General features: G+C 30.6%; 1 protein-coding gene across 1 annotated transcript in view; it reads left to right on the top strand.

The window, feature by feature from the left end:
- Window positions 1-2,150: 2,150 nt before the first annotated feature.
- Window positions 2,151-20,854, top strand: part of LOC113367050 (tyrosine-protein kinase hopscotch-like) — a gene marked incomplete in the record, with an annotated part of 58,407 nt that continues 39,703 nt past the window's right edge. Inside the window, 8 exon segments of the mRNA XM_026608681.1 lie at window positions 2,151-2,387; window positions 2,455-2,771; window positions 3,039-3,204; window positions 3,275-3,432; window positions 3,504-3,596; window positions 3,729-3,845; window positions 3,919-4,082; window positions 4,156-4,281. Of these exon segments, the coding sequence (XP_026464466.1) occupies window positions 2,151-2,387; window positions 2,455-2,771; window positions 3,039-3,204; window positions 3,275-3,432; window positions 3,504-3,596; window positions 3,729-3,845; window positions 3,919-4,082; window positions 4,156-4,281 (1,378 nt within the window).

Here is a 20,854-nt window from a genome sequence, read left to right as displayed (position 1 = left end):
ATAATTGACGTATTCAAATATTTGCGCTAAACGTAAATAAGTTCAAGATTAATAATTAAAATTTAACTAGCTGTAAGTGGAATTCTGTCTTAAGGCAATTAGGGCATCGTGCCTTAAGGCAAATTGCTGGAACTTCCCGTACCAAAAATTATTATTTTTTTAAAAACGATTAACATTTTTGAAAAAAAATTAATTAAAAAAAAATAAGATTTCTGAGAAACTATAAATTTGACAAAAAATTACTTTTTTTTGAAAAAAAAAATTTATATGAAAAAAAAATTTTTTTTTGAAAAAAAAATTTTTTTTTGGATACAAAAAATTTTTTTGAAAAAAATGTTTTCTTCATTTTGACATATTTTGGAAATTCTGAACTTTTTTTCAAAGCAATCGCACTGCTTGAACTGCATAGAGACGAAATGTCAAAGCGCGCATGTGCCGCGCCGCCGTCTAACGCATAAGCATTGGTACGGAACCCATAAAAATGTAAAAAAAAATATACTTATTGTTAAAATCTCTATAAAATATCTGATAATTTGATGTGCATATGTCTAATGATAATTTTTAACCGCCGAATGGCATTATTTTTTACTTTTTTCATTAGATCTCCGAAACCGCTAGACCTGCCTCCATGAAAATTTGATCAATGCTACATCTTGTCAATACAAGTAAAATGTTTTTTGAATTATTCAAATCGGACGCTCCGTTCTCTTAAAAACGGAGGTACCGTTCTTGGCACTTTTTGCCCCGTATCTTCGGAACGGCTAGACCTGCCTTTGCCAAAAACTAATCAGCACGTCTCCTTATCAATACGAATCGAATGTTTTTTGAATTATTCAAATCGGTTGATCCGTGTTCCCAAAATCGTCGACGAAAATTTGTATCCGCACATACATACACACACATACATACATACATACATACATACACACACACACACACACACACACACACACATACATCCATTTTTTCTAAGGTATGCCAAAATGTTCAGAAGGTTTTGAAACGTCGAGAAATGCAAAAATTTTCATTTTCGATTTTTTTGCGATTACTATAACTTACCCTACGGGAAGTTAATAAAAGTCTTTGTTAAAAACAATATTGACTTAAATATTAAAGATTTTTTGCAATTACTATTACTTACCTTACGGAAAGTTAATATCATTAATTTAATTATCCAAGTTTTAATTTTAAGAATTTCTAATTAATATTTTTAAATTCAGAAAAAATCTAAATGCTGAGTTAATGAATTTTCTTTACCCTGTTCTCTTCTTTTATCTGTGTTATTCACTCTGTGTACAATTTAATAAAATCCATGATAAAGAAATATTTTCTGAGTATAAAAACAATTAAGTACAGAAATCAGTGATGTGCTACTATTTTTTTAAATCATTATATGAAAATAATGTATATATGTAAATAAAATAAATAAATATGATTTTAAATTATATGATTTACCCTTGCGGTTAAAACTTTAATCCCAATCTCAAAAAAATTAAAATTGTGTTTGCCAAACCTTTATTAAAATAAGTTATGAAGTTATAACTTCAAATTTATCGATTTGTATATTAATATATTAATATACAAATCGATAAATTTGCTATATTTGATAGAAATTTCGTAAATATACCAAATAAGCAATTGATATTGAAATTTGTTTATTTAGGCAATATTTTAAATCAAAACATTTGCTTTATTTATAATGCCTATTATAAAAAATAAGAGTTTTTCAGCTATCGATAAAATATTGTCGTAAATCTTTACAATCGATATGGTTTCTTGTCAGCGGTCATTACTGTCATAAAATGTATCCAAAGAAAAAAGTGTTTTGAAAACAATAACATAATATAATTGTGTTATTTAATGATTAAAGGAAAATTTATATGGAATCATGTTATAGCAATGATGTTATATGTATTGGAAACGTTATCATATGTCGCTAGTCGACAAAAATAAATATACATCATTTATAAACAACGTTATCAATTTTGCTATATTAATCATTTTATTTAGCTACTTTAGTCATGTTCTATTCGTAGCCTGTTTATAAAGTTAGCACATAAATTGACATAAACAAACATAAAATATGCAATTTATAGACACATGAAATTAGTTGTTTTAGACTATTTTTCAATTTGGATAAATTTATAAAAATGGCTAAAATCAAAGTATATTTAATGACTGGATCAGAAATTGATCTATCTTATAATAATGCAGAAACTGCTGAAGATGTTTGTTTGAATTTATGTAAAAGGCTCAATTTTCCACCATCATCAAAATGCATATTTGGTCTACGCTTATTTGACAATGTGGGAAAACGAAAAGTTTGGCTAGCCCCAAGTTCCAAGATAGACAAAAATGAAAAATATGAGCTTCGAATTAGATTTAAGGTAAGCACTTTAGAAACAATTCTCTTATTTTTCTAAGAAACAGTTATTAATATATCATTTCTTTAAGGTTTCCAGTTTATCTCGCCTATTCAATATTGATCAAAACGTTTATGATTATTTCTTTCATCAAGCTCGAAGAGATATATTGAGTAATGATGTTGCTGAAATTAATTACACAGAACAAAAAGGCGAATTACTTGGCCTTAGTGTAACTGATATGTGTCGAGAAATGATTGAACATAATTTGTCAGCAGAAGAAATAAAAAGAAATTTTAAAAAATACATCCCACGTGAAATAGTTAAAAAGAATTTGTCATCTTATTATATTAAAAAAACTATTCAAGAATCTCTAGAAGTATTAAAGAAAACAAAGTGGGATATTTGGTAAGTAAAATATTAATGTACATTCGTCTCTGTGAAATATAGAATCGAAAGTACAATCTCTTAATGTTTACACTATTTACTTTATCTCAGCATTTCAAAAGTTTTTTTCTTGTCTATTTTCTATTGTATATAAATGCAATTGCTAAAAATTTGCAATTAAAATGATTGGGAGAGCCTAATTCCTAACTGTATTTTTTTATGTCTCTTGAAGGTTTTATAATAACAATTCTATTTTCAATTGTTACTTCTAATGAATTTGTTTTATAGGTATATGAAGAAAGAATATTTAAAACAGCTAGATAAAATGGCACCGAACTATTTATCAGAAGAATATGTAGCTACTGCAGATACTGGTGAAGCAGTTTTTTTAAGACTATCTCCGTATCATTTGGAGTTTCCTGGACTCCAAATTTCATACACATCTGGAAAAGATGTAATTAGATTTATATTATAATTAAGAAAAATAATTTAGATATGGGATCTTATATTTTATTAACTTCCAGTGGCAACACCTTTGTTCCATTCAGGATCTTTGTTTTGTTTCAAAACGAGATGATGGAACTGTAGAAATTTCTAGAAAAAATGGTATTCCATTATATCTAAAGTTTCACTCAGTTCCTACCATGGATTCATTTATAAGTCTTCTTGATGGATACTACAGGTATTTCATGATTGTTATAAGCAAAATGATATTTCTTTGTGTCTAAACAAAGTATATTATAATTTTTCTAGATTGATGGTTAAATGGACTTTTAATTTATGTAAGGAATTAGCGACACCATCTTTGAAAACTTTACATTTAAGGAAATGTCATGGACCAGTTGGGTTAGTTATGAATATAATTTATTGGATTCTTCCTTTAATTGATTTGAGAAATCATTGTATATTATCATCATAATTCAAATGTGATACGTTTCAATGCTCATAATTTAATGTGAATTTTCATTAATATTGTAGAGGTCAATTTTCTTATGCTAAGTTAGCAGAAAAAAGGAATAACAGATATGGAAGTTATGTAGTTAGGGAATGTGAGCAATATTATAATACATATTATATCGATGCTTGTTCTGAAAGGTAAACCACACCTCTAGTTTTATATTATGAGATTATGAATAGTATATTTGTACCAAATCAATTTATATTGTAGTGGAAATCCAGAAACTTTCAAAGTTGAGCTGCAAAGTGAAAAATGGAAGCTTTATGTAGATCCAGAAAGTAAATCATACAATAGCTTAAAGGATTTAATTACTGATCACAACGATCCAAGAAAGAGACCTTATCTTATTGATTGTGTACCTCCATCAGAATATGGTAAATAATATTAATAATATTTGGTTAGAATCAACCACATAAATTTAATTATTTTTTCATTATAAAATTAAAGATAGATCACCTTTATTGCTGTGTGAACCTAAATTGTGTGTTGATAGTAAAGCTGACGTTAATGATTTTCAAGATTTACTAATTTCACCTCACTGCATTAATCCAAGAGATATTCAATACTTCAAAAGTAAGTAACTTGTTTTTTATTTTTAAACATTGACCATTTAAACCAATATATGCACCAAAAGTATCATAGTTAATTCTTTTTTTTATTTAAAAAGAAATAGATTGTCTAGTTCCACTAGAATGCTTGATCAGAATTGAATTTATAACTAGCTATTATTTTAAAGCTTGCCATTATAGCTCATCATTGTTTGATCATGGTATTTACTAATATTTAAGAAAATGCAGTGATAGTGCGCAGTGTTTTTTATTGTGTTTTATTATATAGTGGTTTTACATAAAAGTGGTAGTGCATAAAAATAAAATTGCATTTCAGTGGTTTAAACGACAACATGTGATAAAAAAGTGCAAAGTGTAAAATTATTTTTAAGTGTATTATTAATTAATAAGCAATTGATGGAACTTTTGAGAATAAAGACTGAACCATTGCTGTCTTGCAGAAGTTTTAGGTAAGTTATTTAGGATAAGACCTTCTAAATAATTCAATAAAGCGAAATGAATTTTCATTTAAATTGGACATTATGAAATTCAGTCAATTTTAGAATTTGGAATAGCCAATATTATAAATTATTTCATATAAATCTTTTCATTGTAAATATGGTAATATTTTTATTTATTATTCATTGACAAAGAAAAGTTTTTTTTTAACTTCCCGTAGGGTAGTTATAGTAATGGGCTGAAAATCGAAAATGAAAATTTTTGCATTTTTCGACGTTTTGAAGGTTTCTGAACCGTCTTGAATGGTTCTTCAAATTAACCGATTTGAATGGTTCAAAAAACATTCGATTCCTATTGATAGGGAGATGTGCTGATTAGTTTTTAGCAAAGGCAGCTCCAACCGTTACGGAGATACAGAATAAAGAGGGCAGTAAATACAAATCGAGTTTTTGAGAGAACGGAGTATTCGATTTGAATGATCTAAAAAACATTCAATTTGTAATGATTGGGAGAAGAGGTGATTAGTTTTTAGCAAAGGCAGGTCCAGCCATTTCGAAGATACAGAGTTAAATGTACAAAAATGGCTGTTTTTGAGAGAAATAAGCATCAGATTCAAAAATTCATCAATGATTCAAAAAACTTTCTGCTTGTGTTGACGAAACAATTGCTTTTGGAAAAAAAAAATCATTTTTTTTTATCAAAAATAATTCAGATTTCAATTTTAATTCTGGCTAAAGTTTTAAAGCTCACTTATATACTTTAAATAAATAATTTCCACTATGTGATTCAGTTTATACAATTCTTATAAATATTAGAAATGTTACAATATTTATAAGAATCTATTTGAAAACATTTAATATTGTCGAATATTACGTTACGGTACAGGAAGTTCCAGCAATTTGCCTTAAGACACGATGCCGTACACCACTAGTTGTATTTATTATTCATTGACAAAGAATTTTTTTTAAATATTCTGTTACTGTTACCCAAATATAATTATTGAATTTTCCTTGTTTCCTCAAACATTGAAAACAATTGACTATCAATCACTAAGAATTAGTTTTCAATTAATCATTGAGAATTACATTTTTCTTCAGTAAAATTAACTAAGTTAAAAAAATAGAATGATTATCATTATATTGATAATACTATTAAAGACTTATAAATCTGAGTGCTCTGATATAAATAGTACAAATTTAGATCGGTGTAAAGTGAGCCATTTAGGGGTGGAATTTTCAGGATCTGTTGCCGTGTCTGGGGCATTTCTTAGATGCCAAAAGTGGAAACCAATTCAACCTATTCATCCTGTTAGTCCAGATATTAAAGGTCGAAAGGATGCTCGTTTATAATTATAAACAAATGTTTTAAATTTTATATTTTATTAATACCATAGGCTTTCCGATTCTAACATTATATTTAAATTTTACATTCAAATAAGTATGTTTTGAATAATATATGTTATTAGGACAACTAATAACATTTATTATTCATTCACTTAATTAACTGAAAGTGCAAAGCTTGTAATTAAGAAAGAATTGATTTAAAATTTATAGGTTAACATTGTTAACAGTCACATTACAGAAACAAATTCACAATTACACAAGTAAATTTTCTAGAGGATTTTCTCTACTGTAATTGTAGCTTTGTATAATACTAGGAGCACTAGGAGATTTTATTGGTTTCGTTGGTTTGTTTGTTTGATTGTGTTGGATGTTTTCGTAGACGAGGATTTTCCTGAACGATCTATGGAATTAGCAGAAAATTTTTGTCGAAACCCCACTAAACGCCCTACAGGGCCCTGGTGTTATACCTTAGATCCGAATGTCATTGACGATTCTTGCGAAATACCTTTATGTTCCTTTAAGGGTTGCAAATTAACAGGCCCAGGTGATGAAATTTATAAAAAGTTGATTTTTTAATAAATAAAATAACATATAACACTTAGGGATGGAGTATAGTGGTACTATGGAAAAGTCTGTAACATCTCGAAAATGCAAACGGTGGCGCAAGAAGTTGAAAAAAATCAGAACATTTGGGAATATTGTGCAAGGTGTGGAATTTAAGGATTATTTGTTTCCTGAACGTTCAAATAATAAAGCTATGGATTTTTGTCGCAATCCAGATGGAGATATTGGTAATTAAACCGATTTAATTTGATGAATGAATTTGAAAGGGTAAACCCCTTACTAATTTAGTCTAACTTTGAGAGTTACATAAATGTTTATTATTTGAAAACGGTTATTGTGATCATTATGGGGGTATTCTTGTCTATATACGATTTTGAAAAACCGTAAAACGGCAAATAATATTTTTATTATGTTAATTCTTTACAAGTTATTACCCAATGTTTTGAGAATATATAAAACAAATAGTCGCAAAGTTTTAATTCTAGAAGGTGATGAAGTGGAGGATCTCAAAAAAGTGGTATCTAGCCATACTCATATGATTTCAAAGCTCTCCCAACAATCTGATAATATATATATATATATATATATATATATATATATATATATATATTTAATCTAGGATAATGTCGCAATCGCATGAACTACAGATAAGTTTACTCAAAAAATGTTTTTTGACAAAGTAGAGACTGTTTGAAACAAATTTATAACTTTGTTTGGTATTCTCGAATTTTATTAAAAATGGTTGAAATCAGAATTTGAAGATAATTGTAGTTAATACACATAGAACACTCTGTAAAAATTTCTAGTAATTCGGTCCAGTAGAATTTGAGAAATCGTGGTTATAATATCGCAAAGACAGTTTTGAGAAAAACACGTTTAAAGTTTCGCAGACGAAGGCAACAGTTGGTCAAACAGCTATATCTCTGAAAATAATTTAAATTTTGACAAATTATTTTGTACACATATTCTTGAATAGTTAAACTTCGAAAATATTTAAAAACAATGAAATCGATTTTTCAAAAAATCTAAATTGGAATACTCCATAGTGTCTTTGGTAAAATTCATTTAAGGTGTATTTCACCATTGTTCTATTTTTATTCCATCAACTCGCTTTTACATTTAGGTGGCCCTTGGTGTTACGTTGAAACCGAAACAGATGATATTTATGAAAAAGATTATTGTGACATCCCTTTTTGTGACGATGGAGATTGTATGTTCTTCACAAGGAGTAACCCTTCTGATCACATTATTTACACCCATTTTACAAACATGAACGACACATTAAGAAATATTTCATTCGCTGTTAAAAGTTGGGAGCCAGACAATTTTTTGGGAGCAGAAATACGAATTGTATTGACCGTTATGAGTATACCATGTGATTCTACACAGTTGGATAATTTAGGAATCGGAGTTGAAGTTGTAATATCGAATAACGGTTTGTTCTTCATAAATATTTAAAGTAAAACATAAGTATTTAAAATTATAAAAGTAAGTGAATTAATTTATATAAATCTATTGCTATTAGGAAGCCTATTAAAGGCGGGCACAAAAGAGGAAGATTTTATGCGCGAAGAGACGCCTAATATTTTGACATCCAAGAAATTCACTAATATTTGGATTAACTGGGGTGGTGGTTATTTGTCCATGGGTTTAGAAGGCCAATCGAAACCTATTTTTATTAATGAATATGAGGAAAATGATAATCCTTTGAGTATAGAAAAGGGCCAGTTTTTATATTACAGTGTTTATGGAACAAATGTATTGTGGGATATGCCATTTTGTATGATTGATGATTATTGCGAAGTGCATATTACCTACAGAAGTGATTTCAAAAGATTTTGGATGCTGGAGAAAACTAACACCACCTATGATTTAAAGTTTTACGTTCGTGCTCACCAGGAAGCAGCTATTAATTTTAAAAATAGTCCAACTGTCGATTATCCCAGAGTAAGCTAGTTATAAACATTATCTCAATAGATTTTATTTTTTGTTACAATACTAAATAAAACTCTAATTTTAAGGTCATAGTGGCTTTATCAAGTGGTGTTTCGCAAAAAACTAGTATAACGTATCAGGCAATGGCTAATTCAACACCAGCCGTTTTAAAAGAAATTTTTGTAAAGAATATTTTAAATTATTGGCAATTTCACGAGTTTACTATTTCGATATTCGGAGATCAATTGCAACTATTTTGGGGTCGTGAAATCGGCTTGCAAATGTTACTATCGGTTAACCATGAGGAATTCATGAAAATGCGATGGTTTTCTCCCGGTTCGAATCAGGTTGAGGCTCACTGGACTTTCTATTGCTCCCCCGATAAAAGTCAAGAGCCACCTGAGGCTTGGCCTCCAGATTGTTCTTTGACCCAGGTTATGTGATCAGTAAATATACTTAGGGATCGTTCAAGTATTACGTAAGCAGATTTATTACAATTATTTACCCCCGCCTCTCCTTTGTCAGCAAAAGTAAGCAAAAGTTCTTACCCAAAATAAGCAAATCAATAAGCCCCCCGCCCCCCCTACAGTGCTTACGTAATACTTGAACGGCCCCTTACATTTTTCCAATCTTTTAAAATTATACACAATTCTCATTAAAATATAGCAATAATGCTATTAAACACATTTAATTAAATCAAGTATGCATATAATTGAATAAGAAGCCTAATTTTTACATAAGATCAAAAGAGTTCTTACCCAAAATAAGCAAATCAATAAGCCCCCCGCCCCCCCTACAGTGCTTACGTAATACTTGAACGGCCCCTTACATTTTTCCAATCTTTTAAAATTATACACAATTCTCATTAAAATATAGCAATAATGCTATTAAACACATTTAATTAAATCAAGTATGCATATAATTGAATAAGAAGCCTAATTTTTACATAAGATCAAAAGAACATTGATTTGGATTTTTTTCATTTCATGGTATAAATAAAATTATTCAAAAACATAAACGTTCAGAGTTATAAAAGAATAAACTTTATTTTTTTTTTTTTAAATTGTTACGCTCTCTTAATTTTTTTAGCAATCTAATTTCATACAGTTTTAAAATTTCTGTTATAATAGGGTATTGTTTTTATAATATATTAATTTATTTTGTTGTTCTGCAAAATATTTTTAGCCAATTTCACACAAAGTGAGAATCAAATTAAGAATCAATTGAATGAATGTATAAATAGCAAATAAGTCAGTCAGATAAAGTATTAATGAAAATATCAGAATTAAAAGAGAGGAAAATATCTCGTACCCATAAAGATTATGAATGCTACAAATAGTACTTTTATTCTGATAAATGTGTAATTTAGAAAGATTGCACAACAATAAAAATTCGAAGAAATGTTAAATTTGACAGTAATATTGGGTTGTTCGGAAAGTAACTTTGTTTTTATAGACATTTTGGTACGTAATTTTTGAACAATAAACAAATACTTTAGTAAATTATGTATTGGCTATTTTGATCGAATTGTCATATTTCTGGTCTTAGCATAATTCCGAGATCATATTTTTTTGGTCGTTATTGGCAAAAAACTGATCAAAGTGTTTTTTGGCATGTTGATCTGAGTTAAAGGTTTTACCACCTGAAATTTTTTAGCTGCCGGAACAAATAATGGTCCTACAATGGCAGGTTTGGAGAATATGACGATTGTGCCAATTGGTTCCATTCAAGGTACAAAAACTTTTGGCGATTGACCAAACTTATGTGAGGTCTTGCGTCGACTATACCAGTTGTGCGTTAATTCTGACCTTTTATATTGAAGTACATCATTTAGTTTATCCAGCTTATGACATAAGGCATCCGAATTAACCGTTATGTTATCCTGGGCAAGCTGGAAAACGAACAACTTCTTTAAAATCTTACCAAACATACTGCATCACCTTTTCCTGTCAAATTTCAGCTTTGCACCTGTTTTGAGCAGGTTCTTTTTTATTTCATGGGCAATTACGTTTATTGTATTCTTTACATCTCATTGGACATTCTTTTTTTATTCAACAATATATTTACAACTGTCCTACATAGACATTTGACATTCCTAGTGAGAATTTGCTTCAAAACCTGATCAGGACTTTTCAGAGGCAAATTGCGGACACCAGTGCGACGACACAGTTTTTTTTTCTATTAGAACCATGCATTGGGCTTCGAAGAAAATTCCAGTCTTTTCAAGTGGTCATGAAATGTTAAATTTGATAAATTTTATTTCAATGAGATTTCATGCATTATTATTTCCCGGTTTGCATCAACTAAATGCCTTTCTCGTGTTTTTGTCAGCTTCAACCGTACTTCTTGGACGTGGTGCATCTTGGAGATCAAAATACCAGGAATGAAATTTACCAAACCAGTTTTGGCACCGTCGTACTATCAACAAGTCATTTCCATACACATCGGTCAATTTCGTTTTGACTTAAGCAGTATTTTTAACTTTTTTATAGTAAAAGAGTAAAATATGACAAAATGCTGCTTAATTCTTTCCGTATTCAAAGTGGCACCATCCAAAAACTACTGCATATAATCGTTAGAATTTTTTACACACAAGTCTCAAAATATATGCTTCTAAATCATATAATAATCATAGGGCTTAAGTGTGATGTTCGGTTCAAAAAAATTTAGTTAAATTCTCTGTGGTGAAAAACTTAGTGACTTTCCAAACAACCTTATAATATTAGTGTAATTTTTACTTGGAGCAAAAAGAAAATGTTTTTTATTTTATTCATAAAGTTTTCAAAATTATTAAGGTTTGAAATTCTTATTTACAGAAAATAAGTTGTGATTTTTAATATTTATTATGAACCAGGCTGAACCAACATACTCTGGAATTCAGAACATTGCGGATAATCATAGACCATGTTGGCCTTGGATGTCTTACGCTGTTCCTAAAGAACTGCATTCTGACAGTATTTTTGTAGATAAATCGGTAGCTCTGGCTCGAAACTATTGTCGAAATCCTACAGGGGATAACAAAGGACCTTATTGTTTCGTTAACAACGATAGTAACAAAGTTGAAAAACGATATTGCAATATTCGCAATTGCAAGGCGACCGATTGTCGAAGAGCAGGGACAGGAAATGATTACGTCGGCCAATTAAATATAACAAAGTACGATATGAGAGATAAGATGAGTTGAAGGTTTCATAATATTTGTAAATAATCAATTAATTAATGTTTCATTGAAATTACAAATGTAAACATTTATTAATAACTAGATGACGCGAAAGACGTTGCCCTGAACCCATGCCTACAATTTTTTAATATAATATACTAATATTTACCGTTTACCTAAAAATAATAATTATTGTTTTTAAATTACTCTTCACGCCAAAACGCATATATACATTTATAATATGAACGATGTTAAATGTAGAACTGCTTTAAATAAAATATGAGTCTCAATTTTCACACTATATTGGAAATTGAAGTCTTTTAAACGGTATAACATAACCATAACCATAACATAACACTGGTACTTCATATTGGATTAAATTAATTCGATTTTTTATTATTAAAGAAAGATATCCAAAATTGCATGTTAAACTTCTCCTAATCGATATCGTGAGGGCCGAATTGTATGTATTCATTTTTACTTTCCCATTTGTTGTTATAAAGTGAAATTTTTACGAATTTTAAAAATATTTTGGAAAGATTAGTAAAAGATGCAAAGAAATTATATATTGAAAAAAAAAAAAACTATAAAGGCGCCCCCTAAGGCGTGCGCTCGTATTTTTTGCATGCATTGCGTTAAAGGTAGGACCGGTCCTGATTAATACTTAATTTCATATTTTAAGTGAATTAATTTGTCATATCCTGTTCATGTGTGTATCATTCAATCTACCATACATATACTGTATTTTATATTATTTTAATTTCTGGCGCATCTCAGCTGCTTTTTGGCAATAATAATATAGACATTTCATTTTCCTTATTCATAATCATAAATTTATTTTTACATATTCTAATATTGTCTAGGTTTATAAGAAAATTGAAATTTTTGGCAGATGATAGTTTTCATTTGTTTTCAATACAAACAATGACGTCGTTTTTTACAATTTTTTCTATTTATTTCTACAATATTGCACATTAATCCCCGTACTTTATATTCACATTCTAGAAAATTTCCTTAACATACTTCAGAAAGATTTATCAAAATCCGAATAATCGTTTAGGAAGAGTATACAGTGAGTGCTTGTAATTTAATATGAACTATATATATAATAGCAATAAAGCTCAAATTGATTCTACGTTTTAATTAGAAAACGTCTCTATGAGAAAAGGAATCTTTTTAGGGTTTTCCCGGCAATTATTCGATTTTTTCTCGCCGTAAGAACCATTCTTGGACTTCAACGAACATTTTAAAAAAAGAATTGGTCAAATTGGTCCAGGCGTTGTTGAGTTATGCGCTTACAAACACATTTTGCGATTCATTTTTATATATAAGAAGATAAATGTTTACATTTGTAATTAAATTCCAATTAAACATTTAAGATATATATTTGGTTGTGTATATATAGTATATATATGAGTATTTTTACTAAAATGTATAGAAATATGATTACAATTGAAAAATTCCCTGTGACTGTAATCAAAAATAACTCGTTTGAGTACTGCGATGCTAAATGGAATCTCTCACGCGTCTTTAAGCAGAGCATTGTAGTTTATATATCATTTAGCAATCATAAAATGTATGGTTATGAAATAATATTTATTTTATGAACATACAGTCTCTAAATACCTATAACACGAGAAATACTTAAAATAATTATGTTATATTTGATAATATTCTTCTGTGTTATAATCAATTATAGATCGAATAGAACATGTCAACGATGGCTCGCAAACGCGCCGCATGTTGTGAAAGAAAATCATTTGAACGAATCTTCTTTTTCCGATAGAAATTTGTCGGCTGTAGAGAATTATTGCCGAGACCCTTCCAATAATATTGGAGGTATCGTTTTTAATTCTTGTTTAGTAATTATGAATATCAAAAATAATTAATATTTGCGATAGGTCCCTGGTGTTACACTACTGATCCATATGTTCCGTATGATAGTTGCACTGTACCCGATTGTACAAAATCAGAAAATTGTATCATTCTTACTTATGGATTTGTAACTGGGAGACTTAATTTTGTAATGCCCCATTGGAAAGAAACTGGTATAAATTCAATATTTTTGAATAATGATATTGTTTGAATATTTACTACTAATTACATAGGTGATATATAGTGGTTTACGCTTTTCATTAAACAATGGAATCCCTTGGAATCGGATGGAATAATCTTTGAAATAGTTTCTCGAAATAAAACAAAATCGTTTAATTTAACGATTGGGGCATCGGAAAACGAAAAGGTGATGTACAAGTTTCGTTTTTCTATTATTGATATAATTATGGAAAATACTCATTTCATTTAATTGCTTTTATTTTCAATCTTTCTTTTAGGTTATCTTATCATTTAAGAATCGCAATAAAACCGTTTTATTAAAAGAGGCAATCCTTCCTCATTTACTTCCTTCGGGAAAATGGGGAAATTATTGGTTGAAAACATCGCGAGGAAAACTTAGTTTTGGTTACGAAGAATCGTCGTTTGCACTATTTGAATACGATAGTGAAAACAATAATAGAACGAAATTCAATCCTGTATTTTTGTCTTTTAAATCTATAAATGGAAATCCCGTGGGTAAATGATTTATTTTGGTACGAAGTTATAATATTTTTGCTTTTTGTTATAACACTATATGATATTAACCTACAGGAATAAGTTTTCCATGCGACGAATGCTTGACTGAAAATACTACGACTTCTGGCATAACTAAAATTCAGCCGATAAATCTTTGGACGGTTTGAAACCAAAATACAAGAAGAAAATGTGACCACGGAAAACTCAATCCCCATTTTGTACAAAGACTTTAACAATTTAACGTTATATTTACGTGGAATTGGATCAGCTTTAGTTACGTTAATCCTTTTGCCCCAAACTTCAGAAATAATGAGATATCATTTGAAAATGCTGGTAATAGTATCGGATTCAGTAAAATTAATGGAAAAAATAGGACAGTTTTAGAAACAGTCCATCTTGATCATCCTGTATTTGTTGAACATAATGGACGGTTTGTATTATTGGGTTTTTTTTGTTTTGCAGTAATAGTTCACGCTGAATTTACAAAATATTTTTAATACATATTTCAATATTTGAGATACAGTCAGTCAAGTAAGAGCGTGGCCGACTTTACGACAGTTAATGAAAGATTTAGGTCTAATCTTTTGTAAGCCGATAAAGTGAAGCTTTGTCCTTGATGCATTGTCAACAAAGGTTTAGTTGTCGTTGATATTTTGAGGAAAAAATCACGTTAAACGCCATGAGTGCTAAGTTACGCATCGCGCTACGAGGCTGCGCCCTTTTTCATCCACCCAAAAGGTCTCCAAATGTCGCAATCAGCCGCTTCTAGATATATGAAAAAGTTGAAGGTATTTGTACAGGATTAGATACACCTATATAAAGTTGCTAAAAATGTCGATGCTTTATCAGAACGTGGTTCAAATAAAAACGAAGAAAAAAGAACAGTGAATGTGTTTTTGCGGAATCCTGCTTCAACACTGCAGCAAGAACGAGCAAAAATAATGACAAAATGTTTAGAAATATCTACAAAACTATCTGAATTTTTCTTCGTATTCATGATCTGAAATGGCGCAACACCATGGGGAAGCCTCTGACGACTGAAAAACATGTGCTTCTTTTACGCTTGAGTACATGAGAATATTGATAAAGATTTTGAAAATGTCATTTTTACTTATGGATGTTCTTTATGAGCACGTACTGCCCTCATCGAGCCCTTAAATAAAATACGAGCCATCAGACTAGAATAATCCGTTAAATGAGTCAAAAGTTAGTAAAAAGCAGGCGTCGGAGATGCCAGCCAATTGTCGACTCCGGTGGCGACTGGACACATATTGACCAAATTGCATCATTGCTTGTAACGTATACAAGGCATATATAAATATTAAAGTTTCATAAAACAATTTTTATTAATTAACACCGCCACGCTCTTAATTGACCTACTGTAAGTGTTTTCTAATTATAAACTACTATAATATTTATTCATTCTAAATAATATTCTATGCAGATTGTGACAATCCTATTTAATGAATCCCAATTGTATGTTCTCGAAAATGGAACAGAGGTTTTGAAGCACTCTGAATACAAGGAACCATTGTTATTTTATTGGTTCGCCGTGAGCGTTAGAAAAGGCTGGCTGGTTTGGTGCGCCAATTGCGCGCCCCCGGACATAAGCGATGAGCCCAGAGATGGTCGTTGGGGTCCATGGTCTGATTGGCAGTGCACTGTCACTTGCGGAGGAGGGACTGGAGTAAGATAACAACTTCGATTATGTTTGATGATATGTATATTTTATTTATATATAACTGGCAAACAGTTGATATAATAATATACCGCTGTGCTGTATATCACTTCACTCATAGGTCCGTAGGATAACTAATAAAAACAATTTTTTGGTAATTTTGTTTTATTCAATATAGTTTCCTTCGAGAACGCTATACCTATTATAGTGATCTTCGAACTTTTCGAAACCATCTTTGTAGTTCCATTTGTACTTACCACAAAATTCAGCCATCATCTCATCATACATTTCTTTAGAGCGAGCATCCTTTTGAGATCTGAAAACAGAATATGGTCGCTGGGGAACAGATCTAGAAAATATAGTGAGTGGGAAAGCGATTAGGTGCCTAATTCAAGTTATTTTGGCCACTGTTTCACGTATTGTGTCTTGGTGCATTGTCCTGATGAAGCAGCACGGTTTTCTATTTCAAATAGGGCCGTGTTCCTGATTTTGATTTTCAAATGTTTCATTAACGTTATACAATAGTCACTGTTGATGGTCTGGCCTTTTTCAAGATAGTTTGATGAAGATCATTTCTTCGCGATAACCTTGCCAGCTGATTGGTTGTTTTTTTTTCTCGTCATCGTCTCTAGTTCATTCGGCTGTCTATTCGACTCCGTAGTTTAGCGTTGAAGCCAAGTCATATCCATGGTGACATATTAATGCAAAAACTCAGTTTTATTTCGATTAAACAGCTCCAAATACTCTTACGAATCATCAACCCGTTATGCTTTGGTCAAATGTGAGTTCGCGCAGCACCCATTTAGCACAGAGGTTTTTCCTATTCAAATATTCGTAAACGATATGTCCATCACGTTTATTGTATTGATATCTTTAGGGTGTCAGCTATCTCAGGCAATTTTACTTTTCGGTTGTTCCAAAACGTTTCGGTAGACTTTTTTGATATCTTCTGGGTGTAACCATTTCAATTGGCCTTTCAGAACGTTCAGCATCGTCATTGACTGTAATGCCACGATTAAAATCAGCAAACCACTTCTTCACCATCAACTCGATTTGGCAGCAATGGTATTTTTACCCATTTAAAAACCAATGATAAATCAATACACGAAATTTCTTTGAATTCAGGGTTTCGAAAACCTCAAAGGTAGCGTCACTTGAACTTCTGTAACTTGTAAACTGATGGTCCGATTGTCATGAAATTTGGACATATATCTTCTTAAAGTTGCTGCTTCCTACAAATCATTTATGTGTTATCCTGCGGACATATTGAGTGAAAATGTAAGGCTTTTATTTGCCCTTCACAATTATAAATTTGCATTGAGAGATATATTGTAATATTTTAACACTAGGTTTACCGAGCTCTTTAATTTGACGCAATTCTAACTTTGAAATAAAATTCTGAATAATTGATATTATATATAGGATTTCTATTTGATAAACTTTCTTTACGAAATTTATCAAATTGACCGAGTGCTTTCAACTAGAAAATATAATATTAAGGGAAAGACTGAGATGCAGAAGACCACTTATATCATGTTATTTTGTACACAATGAAATCGTTACAAAAAAGATCATCTCGTCATTCGAAAATCGAATTTCAGTAAAATCAAGACTGTCGTTTTGAATACTGAACAATCTATCATCATGCGTTCCTTAGTTGGTTTGTCAATTATTATAAGAAGTTTTCTTCCCGTTGTTGTGAATTGCATTACATCATATTATGTTAGTCTTATTATCGTTTTAGCTTTGTATTTTACAGTAATTAATTAATTAAGGTAATTTGTTTACTGCAATGTGTCTAATGCTGTATCCGAAATATATGATATGATTTTTAGATCAGGGTGCGTTCATTAATCACGTGAGGTTTATAGGGGGCTGGGAGGTTTCACAAAAAATCACGAAATATCACGTGGGGGAGGGAGGGTTATAGTAAGATTTGGATAGTTTTCAACAAATCCAAACATTTCCAAAAAAAATTTTACAAATAAAAATACACGTGGTTTGGTGGGGGAGGGAAGGTAATTTTGAATATCACCACGTATCACCAAAGGGGAGGGCGGGGTCCAAAATCCTTAAAAATCGATCATGTGATTAATGGACGTCCCTCATTTAACGCCAACATTAAGTTTTTCAAAAATGTTACCAAAACGTGCAATAAAATTAGAAGCTGCAATGTGAATGCAAAGACTTATATTAAACTGTTCAACTCAACCTGTGCATAAATTAATAGATTTTTTTAAACAAAATATGCATTGCGTCATTTGACGGGTTATATATAGATAGGTATATATACATTATTGTTAAAATTAACAGTAAATGTTTTCAATATACATTACAGAGACGATCAAGAAAATGTAACAATCCTCCCCCGAATATATTCGGTAAACTTTGTGAAGGACCTCACGTATACAGGTTCATGTAATGAATTTGAATGCGGCGACATTTCGTTAAATACTGAAGAAAATATAAAGCATTATTTACAAACTAATCACTACAATATGCATGTGACTGAAGGCGATAGTATAGAACTGACTTCGCCATTAAAACTGTTGCTCTTAATACAGAAAGAGGCACCTAAGTCCAAATATCAATGGACGTTTAAATGGTCTTATTTTACTCCAGAGTTGGGAAACATTCAAAATGCAGAAAATAATAGTTTGTTTATTAACAGAGCCACGGTTAACGAAAGCGGAATATATATGCTGGTATTATACCGAATCACCAAACAAAAAACTGTCTTAAAAAGTGGTTGCTGTCACAGTCCAGGCTAAAACTCCTTACATTGATACAAGGTTCTTATGATTTCAAGTTGAAATGTCACGGAGTTGTACTAGGTATTTAATTGTTACAAGTTGTGCATATATATTGTAAAGTGGATGATATTATTTACAGTAATTACTATTTAATATTACTATTTCTCATCAATTATTATTTTCACTTTGCTGGTGATATATACCAAATCTAATAGTTTTTGTACCTATACATTGGATTTAGGATTATTTCAAGATATTTTTGCAAATTTAAAATGTATCTATAAGCTATGCTGTACATGTATAACAAGTTTTTTTTATCATTGTTCATCTTCTTGTACACATTATCTATAAAAACGCATATCGAATCTTATAGTTAGCGTTCACCATTCTTCTAAACTAGAATAGAACTAGTGGTGTATGGCATCGTGCCTTAAGGCAAAGTGCTGGAACTTCCGTACCAAAAATTAAATTTTTAAAAAAAGATTAAATATGTTTTAAACTTTGAAAAAAAAAAAAATTACTTTTTTGGAAAAAATGTTTTTTTTGTTGAAATATTTTAGTTTGAAATTTTTTCAAAGCAATCCACTGCTTTAGTTTCATAGAGACGAAATATCGAAGCGCGTAAGCGCCGCATCGCCGTCTAATGGAAAAACGATGTTACAAAACCCATAGAAATGTAAACAAAATTGATACACATTATTAAAATATCTGATAATTTGATGTGCATATGTCTAAGGTGCGTCCACACCTAACGAACGAACACGAACGAACATGTCGAACAAGAAAATACAAAGAAGAAAACGAACAGGAACACGAACGAACGCGAAAAAATTCCAAACAAACTTGAACAAGCGCTTAAAAGCAGTTGATGAGCGCTTGAATTTTCGTTGTTCGTAGATGTTCCGTGAAACGCCAGTTTTATTATTGATAGGATGTAAGCTTTAATCATACGTCATTTTCACTGGGTTTTTGTGTGATTTTTGTTCGTGTATATTTTGTAAATATACTGTAAACAAATTATTCAATTAATTTCACTCAGTTTTTGTATTTAATATTTATTTTTGAGTCGTTTTCTTTCCTCAGCATTCATATTCGGAGCAAGCTGATCATTCCAGGCTTGAGCTAACTATACTCAATTTTCAAACTCTCATCCTCAACATATATGTTGAATGTATGTATGATAACAAGTTTAATATTTAATTGTAAAGACTGCAATTTCTTCTTTACTGCAGCTTCTGACATCCCAAACGTTTTGCCTACACTTTCCCAAGCATCGTTTTTTTTTTAATAATTTTATAAAAAGGGTCTTTATTCTCCCATATTCTAGGAAACTTATCTATTTCATTTATGAATGATAAAATTACGTCATTTGACCATTCCATAATTTATTCAAAATTTTCAACCAATACAATAATTAAAAGTAATATTATTAAATTATTAAAATATTAAAAAATTATTAAGACAAAAATGTTCGTTTGCGTTCGTTGTGACGTCCACACTGCACATACGAGTTCAAACATGAACGAACAATTCCCTTTGATGTACCGACAAGTTGCGGAACATTGCTCGCCATGTTTGTTTATGTTCGTCGTGATCGTCGTGGCGTCCACACTATGCTGTCGCCGTTCGTTCTGGTACGTTCGTTTATGTTCGTTCATGTTCGTTCGTTAGGTGTGGACGCACCTTAATGATCATTTTAACCTCAAAATGGCATTTTTTTTTACTTTTTTCACTAGATCTCCGAAACCGCTAGACCTGCCTTCCCAAAATTTAATCAGTGTTCATCTTGTCACTTTGCCAGTACAAGTAAAAGTTTTTTGATTTATTAAAATCGGACGCTCCGTTGCTCTTAAAACTGAGTGTTACCGTTCTGGCACTTTTGCCCCGTATCTTCGAAACGGCTAGACCTGTCTTTGCCAAAAACTAATCAGCACGCCTCCTTATCAACAGCAATCGAATGTTTTTTGAATAATTGAAATCGGTTGAACTGTTTTCCCGAAATCGTCGACGAAATTTGTATCCGCACACACACACACGATATACACACACATACACACACTTGGAAGTTAATAATAGTTTGAAAATCTGGTTGTTTAAAATTTTGTTAATAAGTTTTGATTGATTGAATCGATAGG

Source organism: Ctenocephalides felis, unplaced genomic scaffold (genome assembly GCF_003426905.1).
Source record: "Ctenocephalides felis isolate EL2017-DRISC unplaced genomic scaffold, ASM342690v1 CF-g0.4_SCAFFOLD_01170, whole genome shotgun sequence".
Lineage (NCBI taxonomy): Eukaryota > Metazoa > Arthropoda > Insecta > Siphonaptera > Pulicidae > Ctenocephalides > Ctenocephalides felis.
Note: the sequence above shows the minus strand (reverse complement) of the source record. Positions and strands in the feature narration are given on the sequence as shown.